The sequence below is a fragment of the Talpa europaea genome (assembly GCF_964194135.1).
Source record: "Talpa europaea genome assembly, chromosome: 7".
Taxonomy (NCBI): domain Eukaryota; kingdom Metazoa; phylum Chordata; class Mammalia; order Eulipotyphla; family Talpidae; genus Talpa; species Talpa europaea.
Window position 1 is genome coordinate 112,457,317 of NC_140074.1, and position 21,917 is coordinate 112,479,233.

Genomic DNA, 21,917 nt, shown 5'->3' on the forward strand with positions numbered 1-21,917 from the left:
CCTTTTCTCCCTAAAACTTTCAAAAATGTAAAAAATATTCTGAGTTCTCAGAAAGAACAAAAACAGACCACATCCTGTATGTGGCCCCCTGGGCCCAGGTTGCTAATCCCTGGATTAGAGAAAAGCATATTTAAGACAATCCAGGGCATTCAAGACCACCCACAATGAGCAGTGCCACAGGACATGGAAGGAAAAGGGAGGATGTGCTCTACCTATAGAAAGTAGAAGTCTGGTTAAGAAGGCGCAGAGGAGGGCCTCCCTGGTGGTGCAAGGGGTTAAGCACAGCACTATGAAGCTATCTTCAGCCTCTACAGACCCAGTTCAATCCCAGGCCAGCCAGAGTGCTAACCACATGGTGCAGCAGACCTCTCCTGTCTCACATGCTGCTCACCTCAGCAGTGTATTTCAGTCAGTCTGCCTGTTCTGCTCCCCACTCTGTCTCTGGTGAATCCTCTCACCCCCCCACACCTCAGGCATGTGCCCCAGTTCTACTCAAAAAGAAAAAAAAGTATCCAAATCATTTCTCCATCCGTATCACTGGGTACAAGGGAATAGTGGAGCAGTAGAGGGGTGTTAGGAAGAACTGTGCCTAGAACTCTGCATCTAGCAAACCACTAGCATTTCATATGACAGCAAAAGACATTTCGGGATGTGGAAATATTTAAGTGTTTACAATTAGTAATGATTCAAGGAGACAGCAGTTACATAAAAGAAGTAATGCTGAAAAGGAAAATTTTACAATTTCTTATTTCTCAAATAGGTGAAAATCAAGAAAAGTGTTATTTACTAACAATCTAAGGAGATAAAGGAAGGCTTTAACCAACGTGAGAATTGGGGAGTATGAATCTGACAAGAGCAAAAGTATGATAAGGTTCTAATTTGCTTGGGAAGCAGATTTACACACTGATTTTTTATTATAATGGCTTCTACAATAATTAGGCTGAAATGTGCACTGAATTTAAAATTGATAATTAGAACAAACCATTAGGAGGAAAAATACACGGATGTGCAGACATAAAAAGGTAACGGCAGGCTTCCTCCCTCCAGTAATAATGAATTGCTCGTGCTATCCTGTACATGCTAATTAGATCCACTTTCTCCTCCACAGCCTGAGTACTGTCTACATCCAAACCTTTCCATAAATCCCCACCGTCCTCCTTGTCCCCACCCCTGCTCCCACTATGTGATACTTTTCTATGACAACACCTATAACAATCTTGTAAGTAACCTTGCTCATTAAAGTTCCTTGAGGCCCAGGACAGTCTTATTTCTATACTCTTTATCATACTCTAGTTATTCAAAATGTTGACTGGATGTATAGAGAAGCACTTTTAAACATTTTAAAGACATGACACTGTACGTGATCATGGTCAGTTATTGGCTGCAAAACAGTCAGGGCCATGTTTAAGTTACTATGACATTCTCATAGAGTCATCCTTCCATCACTCTGTTAAGTTTAGGAATCAGCTGAAGATGCAGGAGAAGGAACTAGACAATGTAAGATATTTTTCATCTCCAGAGCTCTAAGTTTAGATAACAACTCTAAGAAACACTGTGACTCATCATCCCTGAAATCATACTACACCTGCAGAAGCTCCATGTCTTCAGGGTTTTCAGACCCAGGAACATTCTCCATCAGTATGGCAGACATGACCCTCACATTCATTTTCACCATATCCAATTCACTGTGTAATTTTCCAATCTGTAAAGAGCAGCACAATCACCAGTAAGTGTGACAGCTGAAGAATGACTACCTTGTTCCCTTCCCCCAGGGGGCATTTGTTGGAAGAAAAAATATTACTGCATTTTTGCAAAATTTAATGTTTTCAAATTTACATGTAAATGCATATAAATATACTTATCATTATTTTACAAATGTATAATGTGTTACCTTAAAAAAACATAAAATGTCTTACAAATAAACATTTAAATATGGTAGAGCAAGTTGAAAGTGAAGGTAAGGGAGTCAGATTAGAACTGATATGGAAAAGGTGAAGGATTCTAAGAACGTGGCCAAAATGCAGGTTAGCCTGGATTTCTTGGCAAGCAATGAGAAAAAAAGGCAAAACAATGAAGGGTTTTGTGTTTCTCATATTAGGGAAGAAAGAATCAAACCAAAAACATTTTCTTCCTGGGTTAAATTTTAATAGGAATTAATCACACAGATTTTTATGAGAATAACTAAATAATAATAGTATGGATAATAACAATACAAAACCATCAATGATAGCTCCCTGATAGTAGGACAGAAATGAGCTTATTTAATAATTGCTTATCTGAATCTGACAAACAGGCATAGATGAAGTAATTAATATAACTTCTTTAGCACGGTACAAGCAACCATCAACTTACTGATTTCACTGAAATGGTACAAGGACAGACCTACCAGGAATAACAGGAATGAGCTGGCAGACATAAGACCCATTCCATAGCCTAGCCTCCACAAAGCCACAAAAGCCACGATCTGAACACACATGAGCTCAGGTTTTAGAATAAGACAGAATGCACAGGACTAATTCTATTTAGACCCGAAACATGGTTAGTCCTCTAGCATCACCTAAGCTCCAGTTTCCTCTATAAACTGAGGGCACCAGTGTACCTCCACCCAAAATGTTAACAAAAATAAACCAACTAGATGTAAAGTGTTTAAAACTTAAAAATAAGTCACCACAAGGATACTTATTGCTGTTACCTGTTCTGGAACCAATTTAATTGTTGAGTTTTTTGGAGCAACGACAGAAGAAAGAGCTGGTGCAGTGGGAACAGCTGGTGACTGGCTTGATGACATCTGAGCAGTTAATTGAGATGAAATATGGAAATATTATTATTTGACTTAACAGCCACCCCAAGCTCAGTTTTTCTCTTCTGATGACTCAATCATTCTCTCTCAACCAAAGTCCTGGGTAGAGAGTGCTAACCCAGAATAAATCAAGTGTACAACCTACTCAGCATTTTGAGAAGAGTACAAAGCAAATTTTATATGCAGAACAGAGCCCGCCTTCTAAAAGGGGGTGACAATTATAATTGCTAACTGAATTATAATTTGATGCCCTTAGTTTTTTGGTTTTCTTTTTTTTTTAGGACCTGAGTATCAATATTTATTTTTTTAATTTTTTTTTTATTTTTACATCATTGGTCATTTTTAAACAATATTTGCTTCCCCCCTCCCCCTCAGGTGTAGTCCCCATAGAATTTTCTTCACCAATGCACCCGTGCACCATCACCTCACATCCCCTGGGCTCCTCCCTCCCTCCCTTTGATCCCTCTCCCACCTCCTCCCCTGGAGGATGTCTCTGATTTATAATTGTCCGTTTTTGCTTTGTTGTGTTTTGTACTGTTATTATTGTTTACACTGATGTCTTATTTGGTTCCTCTATATTCCTGTTATAAGTGAAACCATCCGATATTTTTCTTTTTCCTTCTGGCTTATTTCACTGAGCATAATTCCTTCTAGCTCCATCCACATTGCTGTGAATGGCATGAGTTTATCTTTTTTGATTGCTGAATAATATTCCATTGTGTATATATGCCACGTCTTCTTGATCCAGTCATCTATTTTTGGGCATTTGGGTTGTTTCCAGGTTTTGCCTATTGTAAATAGTGCTGCAATAAACATAGGTGTACAGGTGTTCTTTTGAATCAATGTTTTTGTGTCCTTTGGGTAGATCCCTAGAAGTGGAATTGCCGGGTCATATGGTAGCTCCATTTTTAGTAGACTGAGGACCCTCCAGACAGCTTTCCATAATGGTTGGACCAGTCTCTACTCCCACCAGCAATGTAGAAGAGTTCCTGTTCACCACATCCTCACCAACATTTGTTGTTGCTTGTTTTTTTGATATGTGCCATTCTTACTTGGTGTAAGGTGGTATCTCAATGTGGTTTTCATTTGCATTTCCCTGATGATCAGGGATGTTGAACATTTTTTCATATGCCTGTTGGCCATTTGCATTTCCTCTTTGGAGAAATGTCTTTTAAGTTCTTCTGCCCATTTCTTCACTGGATTGTTTATTTTGTTTTTGTTGAGTCTGAGTCTTGTGAGTTCTTTCTATATCTTTGTGATCAGACCCTTATCAGTTGACTGCAGTAATGCCCATAGTTTTCACCAAGGATCTAAGATAAACTGCCACATGGGATAACTGTTGCCCTCTTTTAGAGTTTTCCAAAAACAACTGGTGAACTAATTCATGGAAAGATATCTACACCAAAGGCTATTTCCCAGAGTCAATGCCTCATTTCCAACCCTGGCGAGTGAGGGCACACAGGTCAGGGCTCCATGTCTGTGCTTGTCATTACTATGCATAGGGCACACCTGAAAATCTTATAAACACGAAGATTCTGATATGGTCTAGACTGGAGTATGCCTCACAGGCTCTAGATTACACCCCAAATCACATTTATATAACAAGGTCCCTGCTTACAACAACATTTTGCCTTAGAAGAAATGAAATACAGATTATGATGAGCTGGGTCATGGGCAGAGAAGAGCCAGGCGCTCCTCATGAGGAGCAGCCTGTACACAAAGAAGAGTTAGGCCTGAGGATAAACCCTCCATGAAACTCAAACTTCCAGTATATACCTGAATTGCTTATTCAAGCAAAGCAGTACTCACCAACCTACAGACAGGAAGAACTACTATTTTCCCATATTGGAAATTACACAAAAACCAAAGTTGAATTATAATCAGCTACCTGAAAGTGTTGCAAGTACAAAACCTTGAAAAGTATTTGCAATCTTGAGAATGAATACAAGGAACATCTATTATTTATTATTAGTAATAATCAAGTGTATCATGTGATTACCTATGGTAGAGACCCTTTCTAGTTTAGCACCAGTCCTATCCTCTGAAAATAGCCCCATCCTCTGCTCGAGCCAAATGAGTCCCATGGCCTTACCTGACCTCAGCTGAATGGTGAAAAAAGAGAAAACTCACCCAGGTTGGTTCAATAAGTCCCTTCTCTGAGATTTTTACACTTAGAGTCTATACAAGCTAAAGCTGTAATGTGAAAATTTGGGACCTATGGATCTACTGTATAGAAAAAGCTAGTCTTCAATGAGAGAAGATTAAGCTACTGATCAGATGATCAATGACAAGTAGACAAGTAATGAGACATTTGTCTGGTTCTCTGCTGTTCCAAAGGCCCAGCTCCAAACACCTTCTTGTGCCTTGGTTATTCTGAGATGCTGCAACATCTTTCAAATGATTTTTTTTCCATAAGTTGGATGGCACTAGGACTGCCCCTTTCTTTATTTTTTTAAATAAATTTTATTTTTATATTCCCCATACAATTGCAATCCCCTTATTTTGACCCCAATCCCTCCCCTCCCCACCCCCCACCCCCCATAGAGTGTCTCTGGTTCATAGTTTTTTGTTGATTTTGATTTTCAATTTCTTATAGTTATTCATTTTCCTGGTCCCTTGTTTAAGTTTTCTAGATTCCTGCTATGAGTGAGACCATGCGGTATTTTTCTTTTTCTTTCTGGCTTATTTCGCTGAGCATGATCCCTTCCAGCACCATCCATGTTGCTGCAAATTGCATGTGTTTATCTTTTTTGAATGCTGAGTAATATTCCATGGTGTATATGTACCACATCTTCTTGATCCAGTCATCTATTTTTGGGCATTTGGGTTGTTTCCAAAGCTTAGCTATTATAAATAGTGCTGCTATAAACATAGGGGTGCAGGTGCTCTTTGGAATTGATGTTTCTGTGTAGGACTGCCCCTTTCAATGAGAAAATATATTATCTTACTGTACATGAGTTTAAGAAAGGCCTCCTACCTCTTGTCCTGCTATTGCAGCCTCTGCGTCTGAGAGAGGAAAGTGAACACCTTTCTTAAGCAGGTCAAGGTACACTTCTTTCACTTCACTTACATCCACACCTCCTGGGAAACCCTGTGACCAAGTCTGAATTCAAGAGATGATTTCAGAGTTAACACAGCAGCAAAAACAAGACACAATTCTTGAGTTGAAGATAAGAAATGAGAGCTTAACTATTGCATACACTACTCAGTTACTTTTGAATGTCATGGATCAGATGCCCATTTTCAAAGAATAGAATAAGAATATACAGTATTTTTTAATCACCAGGCTCCCATACTTGAAAATTTTGTTGAAAACTTGGAATAGGTATTATCATTTGTTTTGCTGTGATAATTCAGAATCAATAGAGCCTAAAATAGCATCAGGTCTTTAAGTAACTTTGAAAACAGTTATCTACTATTGGGCCTTCCCTGGTGGCACAGTGGTTGAGCGCTGGGCTGTGAGGCTGCCTGCAGCCTCTACAGTGCCGGTTCATTCCCCGGCCGCCAGCGAGGGTCCCACCAAAAAAAAAAAAAAGTTATCTACTTCAGAACATAGTTTCCACACTCCCGAAATGATGTACACATAACCCTTTACTACCTGATGTGGATAAAATAGAAACCAAGAAAAGCAGAAAATGACTACAAAATCTTCACAAAAGAGGTTACCTTCCAATGCCAAGAAATTATTACATGGTAGCAAAATGCTTTCTGGCTCAATACTAGGTTGATAAGGGACCACTGAACCAGCTGGGAGAAAAGTCATTAGATCCCTAACCTTAGACATTCACCACCCCAGAAGATATATAACAGACTCACCTTAATGAAGGTCAAGATTCTATTCTGAATTTCTAGTGGCAAGTTGTATCTGGGATTCAGCAGCTTAACTAGACTATCTTTAACAAATTCTTTCTTCACAATCAGACACTGGAAACTTGGACCACAGTTCTGCATGCACATGTCAATAAGCTAAATGAGAGAGAAAAATTTATACATTTTATATTTCTAACAAAACCACTTCATAAATAAAAGATAAACAGTGATAATGCTAATGATTCCCACCAGCATTCTAATGAACAGATTTTAGTATTACTAAAATATATGGTAAAATGTTAGGTTCTGGGGATGTGAGGAGGTAGAAGATATAATGTAAGTGCTCAGAGAATAGCCTTGATGCAAAGTTGGGACACAATTACAAAAACATTAATAGCAATACAAGGTAGTAAATGCCAAGGGCTAAATGGAAAAAGCAAACAAAACTCACGTATTACAGCCAGGGTGACATCTGCCCCTGAAAAATTTCCAGTTTTCCAGGAAAGTCCTGGCATAGTCCTGTTGTCCTAGCCTTATTTTTTTTTAATTTATTTATTTATGCATACAAGAGCTGGGGAACAGACCAGAGGTGTGGGGGGTGAGAGGATTCACCAGAGACAGAGTGGGGAACAGAAAAGGCAGATTGACCAAAGTACACTGTTGAGGGGAGCAGTGGGTGAGTCAGGAGAGGTCTGCTGCACCATGTGGCTTGCTCCCTGGCCAACCAGGGGATCGAACTCGTGCTGCAGAGGCTGCGGACAGCTTCATAGGTTACCTTAACCCCATGCGCCACCAGGGAGGAACTCTAGCCTTATTATTGATGCTATTCCCCTTCCACTCTCAAAAATGTCCCAGTTTAGGCAAATCATGGAGTCACCCTAGCTGCAGACCTCTATAAGCAGATGTGATCATTCAGAGATGTGTAAAACCAGACTCTGAAAAAGCCTGGTCCCAAGCTGGGCTGTGGAAAATGTTAAGTGCAATGAGTGTAGAGCAATACATACATGTGACAAAGAATATGAGTTTTCAGGAGGAAATAAGTCCTCCTGTTTGTAGAGGCTTCTTTATGAGGCAAATCAGGGACACTGAGGAGGTAGGGCAGATAAAGTATGGGGGGCATCATCCACAATGAAGAGAAAGTTGTGTGGCAGCGTAAGGTGTTTCTACATTACCTTAAAGACACTAAGAAGCCACTGAAGGTTTCTTGTTAGTTGGTCATCATCATGCCTCTATCCTAAACTTGAGAGAAAGGTTAATGTGCACAGGTAAGGTCTACCAAGCAGCACTCTACCAAGGAAACTGGAAGGTACATGAACCTGGGATGATGGAAAGATCCAGCAGGGATCTACCAGTATAGGCCAGATGCTGAAAGGCCTACAAAGGAATGATGTGAATATGAGGAAGGAAAAGATGAGAGAATTATGAAGGCAGAACTTTTGACAACTGCGTGATTTTTGAGAAAAGGATGACAAAAGTCAGTGACTGTCATTCTGCATGAGATTGAGGGCATCCTTGATGGAATGTGGAAGTGGATAGGTGGCCTGGTCAGTCTCAGTTATAAATGAGGCATTGAAATTGTTTGAGTATGATGTTTTGAGTTTAAAAGTACTATGGACTGAACAGTTGTATCCCTACCTAAAGCATAAACTGAAGTCCCTAATGTGATAGTTTTTGGAGGTGGAACTCTGGGAGGTAACCAGGTCAAGAGGGTGGTGTCCTCAGGAGTGAGACTACTGTCCTTATAAAAAGGGATGAGAAAAGAACTTTCTGGACCATTGGGAGGAAACAATGAGAAGATAGCCATCAGATCCAGACTCTATCCATATCCTGATACTGAACTTCACAGTTTCCAGAACCATAAAAAATGTCTGTTGCTTAAATGACCTACTATATGGTATTTTCATTATAGTGCCCAAAATGACGAAGACAAAAAGGAGGGTGGGACATCTGAGTAGAAATGCTTAGCTGAGATCTATACATGCATAGCTACAGCTCAGGGAAGAGTTAGGCCAAATGTGAGTAATCAAGGCTGTTTGTGTGAAGCAGAGAGGAAAAATAGCTGGAACAATGGGATCCACCTATTACACAGGCTTGAATTCAATCAAGGCAATCAAAAGGCAACAGAAACCAAAGCACAAAATAAGAGGCTAGCATGCAGAACAAACTATGAACTGAGGAAAACTCAACTAGGTTCGGTGATTAGTGGGGTCCTTAACACCATGAAAAAAACATTCTCGGGCCTCCCCTGGTGGCGCAGTGGTTGAGCGCTGGCCTGTGAGGATGCCCACAGCCTCTGCAGTGCCGGTTCGATCCCCGGCTCTCAGCGAGGGTCCCACATGGCGTGCAGACCTCTCCTGCCACCCGCTGCTCCCCTCAGCAGTGTATTCGTCGGTCTGCCTGTTCTGCTCCCTGCTCTGGCTCTGGTGAATTCTCTCACCCTCCGGTGCTTCTAACTGTGTCCAGTGCTTGTATAAATAAATAAATCTTAAAAAAAAAGTCTTATAAAAAAAAGGAAAAAAATATTCTCAATAAAGCAACATGAGAGATATGGCTAAGAACTGGGAAACTGAAGAAGTGCAGGCAGAGAGCAGATTTCTTAAAGTGATCTAGAAACAAAATTACATTTCTAGTTCAGTGCTATTCCGGTAACAGGACCAGGGAAGGTATGATCACCTCTGCAGAAAAGTAGCCTGAAAATTGACTTGATACCATGCTCTATATTTTATCATTTTAATGGCAATACAAAAGAAGCAGGAGTGAAATCTGTAGATTTAAGGGCAGTGACTAAGAAGTCAATCAGGAAAGGCAGAAGCTGAACACGTGCACCTAGAGAAAACCTGAAAGGCAGAGGAAAATAAAAGTGAAATGCAAAACATATTAAGGTGAAACCATTTTAATGCAAGTTTTTAGAGAAAGAGGAGTTGAAAAGCTGAACATCACACTTTCTGCTTAATACATTATGAGTTTTTATGAGGTAAAATCCTGAGAGGAAAAGTGGCTCTAGTTCAAAGGGAATTTAGAGAAATCCTTCATCCAACTGGTTATGCAGTTTCAAGCAAGATATTTAGCTGCCAAGTCTCACTTTTCCTAATTAGTAAAATGAGGGGTGAATTTCGTGCTGAATCTCCTACAAAACAACTTTTATCTTTGGAGTACCAAGATTTTATGATAATGGGTAATATTTTCAGCATCAACATGAAGCACGGAGAATGCTGACTTGTGTAGTTCACAAGGGCAACATAAAGATGCCCTTTGTGACTTCCCACTGAAATCAGATGTCAGGACTAATTTGACATCGAATTAGACTCCCCAACAGTCTTTATTTGGAAATCTGATAATATTGTTTGTAACCAGAACTATACCCATGTGTCCCCAGTATCTTTCACCCACAAGCCCACTTAGATGATAATAAAACCTATTGTGATGAAATGGAAAAATTAAATACATTAATTTTACATATTTTGGGCTTTGGTGCAATTTATATGCTCAGATAGCACTCTCTTTCCCAAGAAACTAAAATTGGATGCAGGAGAGTTTAAGGCCAAGGGACCAAGAGAGAAAAAAGAGGGTGCCAAGTTTAGACTTCACCAACCTCCTTCTGCAATTGGCTGGGTAAATCACTTCACCCAAGTCCAAGCCTCAGGATCTTCATACACAAAATAGGCAAACTTCAGAGGCCTGATTTAAGGCTTAAAAGAAACACAATGATACAAAGAGCCTGACACAGCAGGATCTTACTAAGTGGTTTTCTATCTTCACTATGGTCTTCCATGGATAAACTCCTATCCAGACCATGTTGACTGGCTAAATATAAGTATTATTTTCAAAAAGGCTACTTGGTACATCCGGTCTTCAGTAATGTCATTTTGTTCAGCATTGTTTCATTATAATGTTGATGAGAAAAAGACAAATCAACCCCCAGCCAGGCAACCTCTGTGTGGTCTGCACCATCTCCACACCTCCCTGTGGTATTCTTTGGGTACCCCAGCTTCCTCCTGCACCCCAAAGACGCGCATGTTCAGTTCACTGATGTGCCCTTGTCTCCTAGCCTGAGTGAGTGTGGATGTGAGGGTGCCTGTGAAGGAAGGGCTTCCTGTCCACAGTTGACCTTGAATCCTGAGCTGCCAAGAAAGACTTCAGGCTGACCTGCAACCCTGCACTGGAATAAGCAGGCTGGACAATGAAGGAGTGAATGAATGAAGACAAGCTATGGTTTAAAACTAGAAGTGTTTGGGGTCTTTATTTAGAAATCTGATAATATTGTTTGTAACCAGAACTATGCCATAGGAACTTAACTCTTGTTCCTATTGATTAGCCTATGGTGAAAATGATTTCTTTATAATGTTCCACATTAAGTCACCATTTCCAGGAATCTGCTGACAATGGTGAGGTCACACTGTTGTTCTATTTTCCACAGTAAGTTTCTCTACCAAGCATAGTAAGCCAGGCCTTTGGGCCATGAGAGCGGAAGACCACCCCAAGATCTGGCACCCTGGGGGATGAGCTCCCCCTAGGGGAGAGTGTACTCTACAACAAGCTCCTGGAGGAACAAGCTTTTATTTTTAGCCTTATTAGATTTTTATTTATTGTAAGTTACTTTAGATTTCTGTTTTTCATTATGCTCTGGCTAAAATTATATTGTACCCCAATTTTATTTCTGTAAGCCATCTAGTCTCCAGCTGGCAATCATTAATGATAACAATCATTAATATATGCATGACTAAATAAGAAGTAAAGATCTTCACAGTATTTTAGAAAAGATTTTAGATATCCTATAACCCACACTTTATGGGTTTTTTAAATTAATTTTTAATTGTGGCAACATTAGGATTGTCTCCATCAACTATCACCATGCTAGGGTACCACCACTGAATCTCCCACAGTCCGTTGTGCTTTCTTCCCTTCTGGTTCCTACTCCTCCCTCCTTCTCAGCTTTCAATGCTTCAGTTCTTTAGTAAGTTTTCAAGGACTAGCTTTTAAGGTTGTCTTTCTCTGGGTCTTGGTTTGGTTTCTCTCAATTACCACTTATTAGTGACACCATCCGGTATTTATCTTTCTCCTTCTGACTTATTTTACTTAGCATTATCTCTTGTTTCATATTTCTGAAACTCCCTTACCACCTAAGGGGTACTCCACCAAAGCTGATTAATTGATTTCCAGGAACCTGTTCAACCACTTTCTATTTGACAATAGTAATATCTTGCTGAGACTTATCACAATTGACTCATTCAAGAAAAGGCTAGCCTCTGGCTTAGTTAGAAAGCCTAGGAACAGGGCCTCCCCAGTGGTGCAGCAGGTTCAGTGCAGTGCTCTGAAGCTGTCTGCAGCCTCTGCAGCGTGGGTTAGATTTCAGCCAGCTAGGGAGATTCCCACATGGCGGCCAGGGAGATACCCACATGGTGCGGCAGACTTCTCCTGTCTCACCCACTGCTCCCCTCAGCAATGTTTTCAGTCAGTCTGCCTGTTCTGTTCCCCATTCTGTCTCTGGTGAATGCTCTCACCCTCCCACGTCTCTGGCCTGTACCCAGTTCTTGTATAAATAAAACAAAATCTTTAAACAAACAAAAAAAAGAAAGTAAGTCTAGGAACAAAATGCTTTAAAAAAAAAAATCAAAACCACTGGCTTCTTGACAAAACTGCTCCACCAAGTGATGGTAGGAAATCACAGTACAGTCAGATCCCATCAAAGACCTAATCAAGGCTAACAAGTCCATGGAGAACCCCAAATGACAAATAATACAAAGGACATTTATAATTGACTTTGACAGGCTCTCATCACTTCATAGTAATAAAATGCAAATGTCATCTACGGGAATTCATTTTCAAAGTTTACTGGTAAACATATAATTGTCTTTGACAGATATTGGAGGATTCTTCCTGGGACTAATTTCCCTTATAATTAAGTCTGGCTTAAATTAATATTAAAGACAGTTCTGAAGCCTTAAACACACCTCTGTTAGGTAGTGAGTAGTCTGAGGTGAGATGACTAGGCCATTAAGTGTTTACCCTGGGGAAATACGAAAGGTGCTATCAAGACTCTAAGGCCTACTGAAGGGCAGATTCCTTATATGCCTTAATGAACTCAGACCAAGGGGGTATTCTGATCCCCAACCTTTGAGTCTCACCTTTATTTTAGCACAGGTTTTAGGCTCACCTGTTCTTATGTACTGGCAAAATAACAATGTTCTTTTGTGTGGGAATCACAAGTTAAAGGTCATAGAGTTATCTGAGGTGGAACAGGTAATAGGAACAGCTGGCAGTAAAGATTGATATCTGACTACCCAAAGGGAAGGAAGAGCAGGAACCCAGAGAGAAATGAAGGGTCAGAGGGACAACCCTCTGTAATAATCCAGCTTCTTCAGAGAAAGTTCTGGTTTCATCCTCTCAAGAACATAATCGTGACAGAGAGACCACTGGAAGTCGGGATAAGAAGCAAGCACAGAAATGTCAAGTAGGCTGGGAACAACAGACAAAGAGGCAACCCCGTTATATAGAGTTAACAACAAAAAAAGTGACAATACTGCTGAAATATATATAGAAGGAGGCACTAATTCATCCTCAGCCCTTATCTTCCTCACTCAATGCTTCTAAAATTCAGCAGCTTTTAGCTATCCTGGATCTACTTCATACCACAGCTTTCTACCCCAATTCTCTAGTACCTTCAATGAGTTCTTGAATCCTCCTGGATGGGAGGTTGGGTGGGGGATCAAGCACTAATTGAGTCAACACCCAACACACTGACACTTGTGTCCGGCACCAAACAATAAGTTGGAAACACAAATGAATCACAGGAGCCCATCCTTTCAAGGGGCTTGATTTGTTCTGAGAAGCAAAGTAGTTTGGGGCAAGGGCATGAAATTTAGAAGCTGAGGACTGGGTTCAAATCATGTGTATACTATTTAAATGTTAGGGGAATAAAAATCAAATCATTTAACCTTAGTCTCGGTTTCCTCATCTGTGAAATGGAGTAAATACAACTACTTCACAGGGTTGTCCAGAGCAATGATGAGGTGCCAGGCAAAGATTCCTTTCAGTCACAGACCTGTTCTGTTATTTCCAATTAACATGCCTTACTCCTCTCTCCAGAGTTTCCTCCATTCTGTGACCTCCCTGAGTAAGACACAGAAGGTCGATAAAAGGTGAAGGAGAAAGGCCTCCAACCATATTCAGATCCCAACTTGAAGGGTTTCTTCAGTGATAGAAATCATGAAAATCATTCAGTTGGTTTCTTTTCACTCAGTTCCTCTCCAGAAGTAAGCAAGATGTGATAAATTTTCTTCCCCCAACTAGAAAGCCAGTGCTGTGCTCACCTTGACTCCATAGCCCTTGACAAACAAGCCCAGAGTCCCAAAAAGCAAGAGTGTGATGCTGGCCGGTTAGTGTGATAACCATATGTGGATGTGGGCTGAGCGGAGGCCAAAAAGACATGCACAAGACATATGAAAGCCACACACTCTCAGGCAGCAGGCAGGACTTGCCAGACACACCAACGTGAAAAGAGCAACTCACCAAAGGGACTGAAGAGGTCACATGGCCAAGGATGGGGGGCAATGCAACACGTCACATGGGTGTCCACACCCAAATCGAAAACAAGATGGCACAGAGGAGAATTACTTAAATCAAAGAACATCCTCCAAATTACACCAACCTGCAGAACCTTGGTTAAAAGTAATGAGCTGTCAAGACCCCAGAAGTGAGGTAAAAAGTCAAAGGGGAGGCATTTTAAAACTTCATTTCTCCCTTGGTGTAACATATACACAGAGCTCTTGATAAGCTCTTTATCTCCAAATTTTTAACCACCAGTTCCCATCTCCTGAAGAGAAAAGCCGATTTTCCAGGAACATTCTCTTTCCATGAAATTAAAAGCTATCAAAGCAAACTTTCCATTTTGTAATTCTCAGTTAATGGCTATAATTCATAATAGAAATAACTTTTCTGCTAAATTATCATCTTAGACTATTTACTGTTTTGACCCACAACCAAAAGTGTGACCACAGTTTGGGAAATCCTAGAATCTTAATTATAACATTAAAGTACTTACTGACAAGGTGAGCTGGATTTCTTTATGATTGTAGTTTTTGGAAATTCTTTTCTTCAAAGCTTTTACTGCATCTTTTGGCCTATGGCGATACAGGTAGTAAAGTGATCAACTAAGGCGCTGCTGAACACAAGTAACCTCTGCAAAGCAACAAGCCTTGTAGAAAGAGGCAAGGCAAAGGAGGAGACTAAGGTCTTGGCTCTGCTGTCCCCAACTGTTTCCTCATCTATCCAGCAGAAAATACCATTCACATCCTTGTGAGAATCAAATCTGTACCTAACAGTATTACCTAGACAGTACTCGAAATCCAACAGGCTCATACCCATATCCCTCTATTAATGCACAGAACCAGTTTATAGGAAATGTCATTTCCAAAGCCATGAAAGTTACCAATTTTAATTAAGACCATTGGGTCCACAGCACCCTAAAGGCAAGAGGATGTGGGAGAATGATGAACATCCAGGCCAGCTTCTACTATGCTATGACTATATGTTATAAAGAAAGAACTAAGTAGAGGGTCAAAATTTACTTTGAGATGATGAAAAAAGTACAAACTTCCAGTTAGAAAATAACTGTGTGGGGATGTTATGCAGAACATGATGACTACACAGTTAACATTGCTGTACTGGTATATTTGCTGACAGTGGATTCTAAAAATTCTCATGAGAGAAAAAAATGTAACTATATGAGGCAATGGATGTTAATGAAATAAATTGAGTGTGGTAGTCACTTCCCAATATATGTATTTCAAGATTGTACTCCTTATAATAACCTGTAATTCACAAACTCAATAGTTTCTTTAAAAAATTCTGAATTTTCTAAAGTTTAAAAGGTAAAGCAGAAGATGGTATCTCATTTAAGATTATGGTATGCTATATACCTTAAACTTATACAATGTTCTATAACAATTACATTTCAAAAATCTGAAAAAAACACAAATCCTTTCTACTGTTGTCTTCTAATTTTGTTTTCTGTATTTGCATGGGCAGAGTTTCTATCATAATTAAATAATGATTACACAGAATTATAACTTAAAATATATTATACCAATATAGATATATTATCTGTATTTCTCAAAAAAAAAAAAAGCCTACATAAGATCTAGGATTAGACATCTGGAAAAAGGTAAAAGAGTAAAGATACTATCTGAAAAGGGAAAAATTACTTTGCAACTTCCTTATTTTTCCATTGGCAGTAGAAAAATCAATGATCAAGTATAATGTTTTTTTCAGCAACATACTGGGCTGAATCCCTTTCGTTATCAGTTATCACTTTAATATGCACAGGAAAATTAAGAAGATTGTACTTTTCATTATAACCTGTAATTCACATTAAATTCAAAAACTCATCTTAATTTTTTTTAAACATTCTGAAGTCTCTAAAGTTTAAAAAGTAAAGCAGAAGATAGCACATCATTTAAGGTTATAGCATGACCATGATTATAGAATGACCAAGGCAAGTTGGCATCGAGAAGAAAAAAATAATTGTCCTGTTTCCAGGGGAGGAAAAAAAAAGGTTATTTCCTGCTTAATAATGACAACTGCCCAGAAACAGATCACCATCACTAAAATTTCCTGACAATATTTTCAAGTTATAGTAACGCAAATTACTAGCAATCAGAGCCAGATGAATTTCCGAAGAAGGAAAACAATTTATCCTAAAAATATAAAACTTGAAAGACAAGGAATTTGAGCCTCACAAAGATAAAATTTGAAACTACTAAGGAAAAAGCAAAGAGAAAAAAAATAATGATGGATTCTTGAAATATGCCACAAGCTCAAACAAGGAACCATTGTAGTATTTCAACCTGCTTTGTCTTCAAAAGGCAGTAGGTGCCTAAGGTATGATGAAAACTCTTTCAACAAGAAAACCTAAGAGCTTTTGCTGGAGAAAACACTCTGTAGTTCTGACACTTGACCCCGTACCCTGTACTCACCCATCCTGGGCAGCGTTAATTACATCACAGATGTGCATGAACTGGCCCCAATCTTCAGTTTGAACTCCAGCAAATGTAGCCTTTTCTGCAAAGAAAAAGCTATTGTATTGAGTCTGAGCTGCAACAGAATAAAAAATGTCTGGTCTTCCTGAAATAATTTGCCTGGTGTTCCCTAGCAACTACCAGTACATTTATAGGGCAAAGTGATTTTCTTTTTCCTGGCCAATTCCTGGTAACTCAGGAATCAATCAGAACCCAAGTTCAGAGTGCTGCCGAGGCAACAGCAATGAATGACCTATTAATAAAGGTTGTAGGCACAACACCTGACTGCAGATTCAGGGCGGGCTAGCTACATCTACATGTGCCTGCCCATCTTTCAGATGGGCACCTGTTGAGCAGCCACAGACAAGGTGAAGAGCATATTATTATAATATCCTACAATTTCAGTTAACCCACTATTAGAGATGATGAAACAGAAATTCAGAGAAATGAAGGAAATTATCCGCTACACAGCGTGTCAAGGTAGAACTAACATTCAAATGTAGGTCTTTTCTTTTTTTTTTTTTTTTAATTTTCTAGAGGCATGTCTTATTTATTTATCTATTTGTTTGTTTGTTTGTTTGGTTTATACATGCACTGGGTACAGTCAGAAGCCGGGAGGGTGAGAGAATTCACCAGAGCCAGAGCGGGGAGCAGAGCAGGCAGAAGGACCGAAGTACACTGCTGAGGGGAGCAGCGGGCGGCAGGAGAGGTCTGCACGCCATGTGGGACCCTCCTCCGGTGGCCGGGGAGCAGCCGGGGATCGAACCGGCGCCGCAGAGGCCGCGGGCAGCTTCGCAACCCAGCGCTCAACCGCTGCGCCACCTGGGAGGCCCAAATGTAGGTCTTTTCAAGCCAGTTTTTGGTTTTCTTTTTTAAGCCATTTACTGTTCCTTGGGGGTTGAGGAAAAAAATCAGAATTGCTAAAATTGCTGAAAAATCCTTTTGCATTAGAGTAAGATCACTTCTGGCAATTGTGCCTAACCAACGCTAATATAGGGCTCTTGTACCTGGAACCCCCTCATTAAACAATCAGATTTTATTGCCTCACCAGACATCCTCTTTAATAATATAAAACGTCTTCTGGAAAAGTAACAGAACAGTCAACCTGAGTTAATGAATGAGCTTACCATCTACCCTACTGAAAGGAGAGGGTCCCTTCTTTGAAAACCAGGTACCAGGAGGTTTGAAGAGAGAAGAATGAAAGTAGATGATGAATGGAAGAACAATGGCATGCTGAGGGGGAACCCCAAAGCTCAGGCTGCTTCCCATCTATTTAAATCTTGCATTCCATGGACAGAGATGACAACCTCATGTTGTTTGGGCACATGGTCCTGTGCCCTCTGCCAGGTGTTACCTCCCATCCCTGCTGTATGGTCCTTGGTACCCAGCTTCCAAGAAACCTCCCCACTCACCCTTCAAAAACCATAGCAGAGTCAATTTCTCCCATTTCATAAGTTTTGGGTATTTTTTCATTTTTCTTGTTTTGCCAAACTACGTTACCGTAGTTACTACAAATTGTTTCCATGTTCCCTTCAAGATTGTGTGTTCCCTGGGCCTCCCCGGTGGCGCAGCGGTTGAACGCTGGGTTGCAAAGCTGCCCGCTGCCTCTGCGGCGCCAGTTCGATCCCCGGCTGCTCCCCGGCCACCGGAGGAGGGTCCCACATGGCGCGCAGACCTCTCCTGCCGCCCGCTGCTCCCCTCAGCAGTGTCCTTCGGTCCTTCTGCCTGCTCTGCTCCCCGCTCTGGCTCTGGTGAATTCTCTCACCCTCCCGTGCTTCTGACTGTACCCAGTGCTTGTATAAATAAATAAAATAAATCTTAAAAAAAAAAAAAAAAGATTGTGTGTTCCCTGCAGGTTGAGATTCTGTTCTTCCCTTTGCCTCGCCAGAACCTGGCCCAAGTCAAACCACAAAGCTGACCACACTAAAGAAGTAGCCAGACTAGGAAGATAGTCCGAATTCACTTTTGTTCAGGGTTCATATAATAATATTCAATAGGGATATAGCCATCAAGAGTTGAGAAAGCATTTTCTCCTGAATGATAGCTACTCTCACCAGCTTATAAAGACATGGGAACTAAGGTCCAGGTCAAGTGGTGTGGTTTCCTATCACACAGCAGTTAACTGAACTGCAGCCCAAATTCTCCAAATCTGAGTCTCCTCACTGTAATTACCAGCTCCCCAGAATTTCCTCACCTAAGTTCCCAACATTATTGCACTTTGCCTGGCGTCATCATGCACTTCTGCCACACCCGTTTCCCAAGAGAGAATCAGGGAAAGAGGGAGAACTGAGCTGCTGCTGGGAGAACAGCCCAGTCACTGCCTTCAGCTTCCACCAACAGCCACATGAGAAAGAAATGAATTAAGCAGATGCCTGCGTGATCCCGAGTGGCCCCAGATGGCTCCCTGATCTCTCCCTTACTCTCCTCACTCCAACACAGAGTATTTGCCTTCTCTTTGTTGAGCCAGGAAAAAAGTAACAGGTTGTAAGGGCTCGGCGCCAGGCAGAACTGGTTTGGAGAGCCTGGCCTCTGCCGGCGAGGTCAACCCACTGAAGCTCCCCAGCCTACTCCCACCTCTGTAAAACGGACAGAGCAATACTGGGCCCTGGAGGGAAGACTCTTCCCGAACCCTATTCCCTGGGCCGGCAAGTGGACCCACTCTTTTTGTAGAGACCCCTACACTCCACCCCCGAGTCCCGTGCACGGTTCACCTGTTCGGTTTCAACCTGCCCAGGAAGCATCCAAAGGCAGCGGCATTGGGGCATTCTGCACGGACACAGGGGGACCCTAGAGAGACCGAGCCAGGGAAGCTGGCAGGGCTTCTGGTGGAATGCGGGCGCGCCGGGAACGCTCAGGGGGAGGGGAAGGCGCTCCAGAGCCTCGGATCAGCGCAGTGCGCCGCGGCGGAGAAGGCAGTCCAGGGGCAGGAGGGGTCCCTTGGCCCCCAAGGCCCGCCTGGCCGCCTCACTCCGCGCCCCCCTACCTATGAGCTGGCCCACGGAGGTGGCGTAGGGATCCCGGTGACTCTTCCCAAACGCCATGGTCGCCCCAGAAAGCCGGGCCCAGGAAGTCTGCTTCCCCCGCGCGCGGCTCGCGGCTCCACCCGCTCCGCGCCCCTGGCTCCTCCTCTCCGCCTCGGCTTCCCCGGCCCCGGAGGAGGCGGCGCGCCCCGCCCCACCGCTGCGGGGTGCGGGGCGCCGGGCACCGGGCGTGGGGCTCCGGGGAGGGGCCCGCGCACCTGCCGCGCCCTCACCCCGGCTCCAGGGGGCGCCCTCCGGGGCTGTCGTGGGGGCCGCGGGAGGGACGCGAGGGGCGGGCTGGCGACGCAGGTGGGCCGGCGAGGCAGGTGGGCCGGCAGGCAGGTGAGCCCCGGAATCAGAAACCCCGGCCTACTGGGCAAATCGCCCCTCTTCTCTGCGCCTCTGGCTGCCCGCTGTCTTGAAGCAAATAGGGGAGTTAAAAACACATCTCAAGGATATTGTGAGAATTGAGGGTGTGAGCCGCTTAGGTCAGTGCGTGACACCCACAAAATAAATATCTAACCGCTCTGAAAGAACAGAGTAAATAAAAGACTTCACCCTCCAGCCCATCTTCGCTCCAGGTTCGGAAGGGGAGGTGGTCCCTGGCCCTTTAAAGAGGCAGGTGCTGGATTAGAGGAGAGATTTGCCTTCAAGTTTCGGGGTCCTTGGGGAGCGGGCGTCCTTTGTCTCGCCCCTGTTTCCCAAGGGACCCCAGGACGCAGCCTCGCAAGCACTTGGCTCCCAATTCTCCCCCCCTCACGGGAGCTGTGTTTTCAGCGAAGCTGAGAAAAGAGGGGCTTTCCTTCTGCTCTGGCAGGGAGTGTGTTTGGCCTTAAGACTGCATTGGAATGTAAATCCGAGCTGAAACAGTCCAACTCCTTTCCCTTGCCCTTTCAGAGGCCTAGTTTATTTCCTTTCCTCGTGCATTCAATTAACATCTGATTAGTGTTGTTAATCTCCAACGAAGGCGGGAACCTGCTAGAGAGTGGGTGTCTCCAAAAGATGCCAATTAGCCATCCTCTTGCCACCAGATCTTGCTTCCTGCCAACCCATGCCCAGTTCCCCAAGTTTGTTTTTTAGGTCTGGAAATGATAACGACATACATCAATGGAGGTTGGGCATGACTTATGTCCTTGGTCTTTCATATTTTTAAATAGAAATCAAAACCAATTGCAATGTCTAGCAAGTAACTAATCTGGGATTTCCCCCCCCCCCCCCACCTAATTCTGTTTCTAATTTTTCTTGATTCAAATAAGGGAACATCTGGAATTCTAAAATGCAGGAATGAAACATTTTTGTTGTGATGTTATTTCTCCTAATGGGATTAGTCCTACCTGAAACTAATATTCTCCATCTGCTTTTCTAGGTGGACTAGCTATTTAAGATGATTCATCAGCTTCCTTAATAATCACCACACTCTGCTGACACTGCTGAAATCCTCTTTTGTGACATCAGCAGACTGATCTCTATTCCCTGTTACAGACTCTCACAAAATATTTTGCCTGCTCTGACCCCTACAATCAAGCCACCTGAAAGCAAAAGCCTGTTATAGGTTGCTGGTGGTGTCAATGGCTTCCACCAAGGAGTGAGAACTAGGAAGAAACCAACCATCCAGACAGATATTTAACACAACTCTGCTACTTCTTGTGTGGGAGGGTATGTTGTTTTTCATTTTCTGGTCATCTGAGATTGAGGCACTGAGAACAGGAGAAAAGCCACCTGGGAGCATAGCAGGGTATTATGATTGAGGAAATAGATGTAGGTTAATGAGTACTACCTGTGTCCTATCTCAGCTACACCTGGTCAGAAGCTTTTCTCTCTCCCTATAACCACAGGGTATTGTGGTGGCCTCATTCTTAGCTCTCTGTGTTCCAAGACTCTCCATGATCATCTAATCAGTGAAAATCAACGAACTAAATGTTAATTATGGCCTGGACACAGGATAAGAGAATGCATAGATAGGTTAAGGTCAAGAGGGGCAGAATCCCAGAAAGAAGGCGTAGAATTTCTGGATATCAGGAGCAAAATCTCACCATGATGTTAGTTCCAAGGACACTAGGTATTTATTTATATGTAAATCCTAATGCTAGGGAAAAGCTTGGGGAAGAACCTTTATTTCAAATATACTAAGTGCCTGGAACTGGATCTTAATGTAGTCTTCCCAAATTTGGAAGCAAGTGTCATTTGCCTCACTTTTCCAAATACACAATCTGAGAATAAAAAAGATAAAGCTAATAAATGGCTCGAATAGAATTGGAATCATGGCTCCAA

At 42.1% G+C, this 21,917-nt stretch overlaps 1 protein-coding gene across 1 annotated transcript in view; it reads right to left on the bottom strand.

Annotated features, from left to right (window-relative positions):
- Window positions 1-19,667, bottom strand: part of TOM1L1 (target of myb1 like 1 membrane trafficking protein) — a gene marked incomplete at both ends in the record, with an annotated part of 48,470 nt that extends 28,803 nt beyond the window's left edge. The window contains 7 exons of the mRNA XM_084238662.1: window positions 1,586-1,702; window positions 2,693-2,788; window positions 5,778-5,903; window positions 6,617-6,766; window positions 14,652-14,730; window positions 16,585-16,669; window positions 19,610-19,667. Of these exons, the coding sequence (XP_084094788.1) occupies window positions 1,586-1,702; window positions 2,693-2,788; window positions 5,778-5,903; window positions 6,617-6,766; window positions 14,652-14,730; window positions 16,585-16,669; window positions 19,610-19,667 (711 nt within the window). The remainder of the gene's footprint in view (window positions 1-1,585; window positions 1,703-2,692; window positions 2,789-5,777; window positions 5,904-6,616; window positions 6,767-14,651; window positions 14,731-16,584; window positions 16,670-19,609) is intronic.
- Between the last annotated feature and the right edge of the window lie 2,250 nt (window positions 19,668-21,917).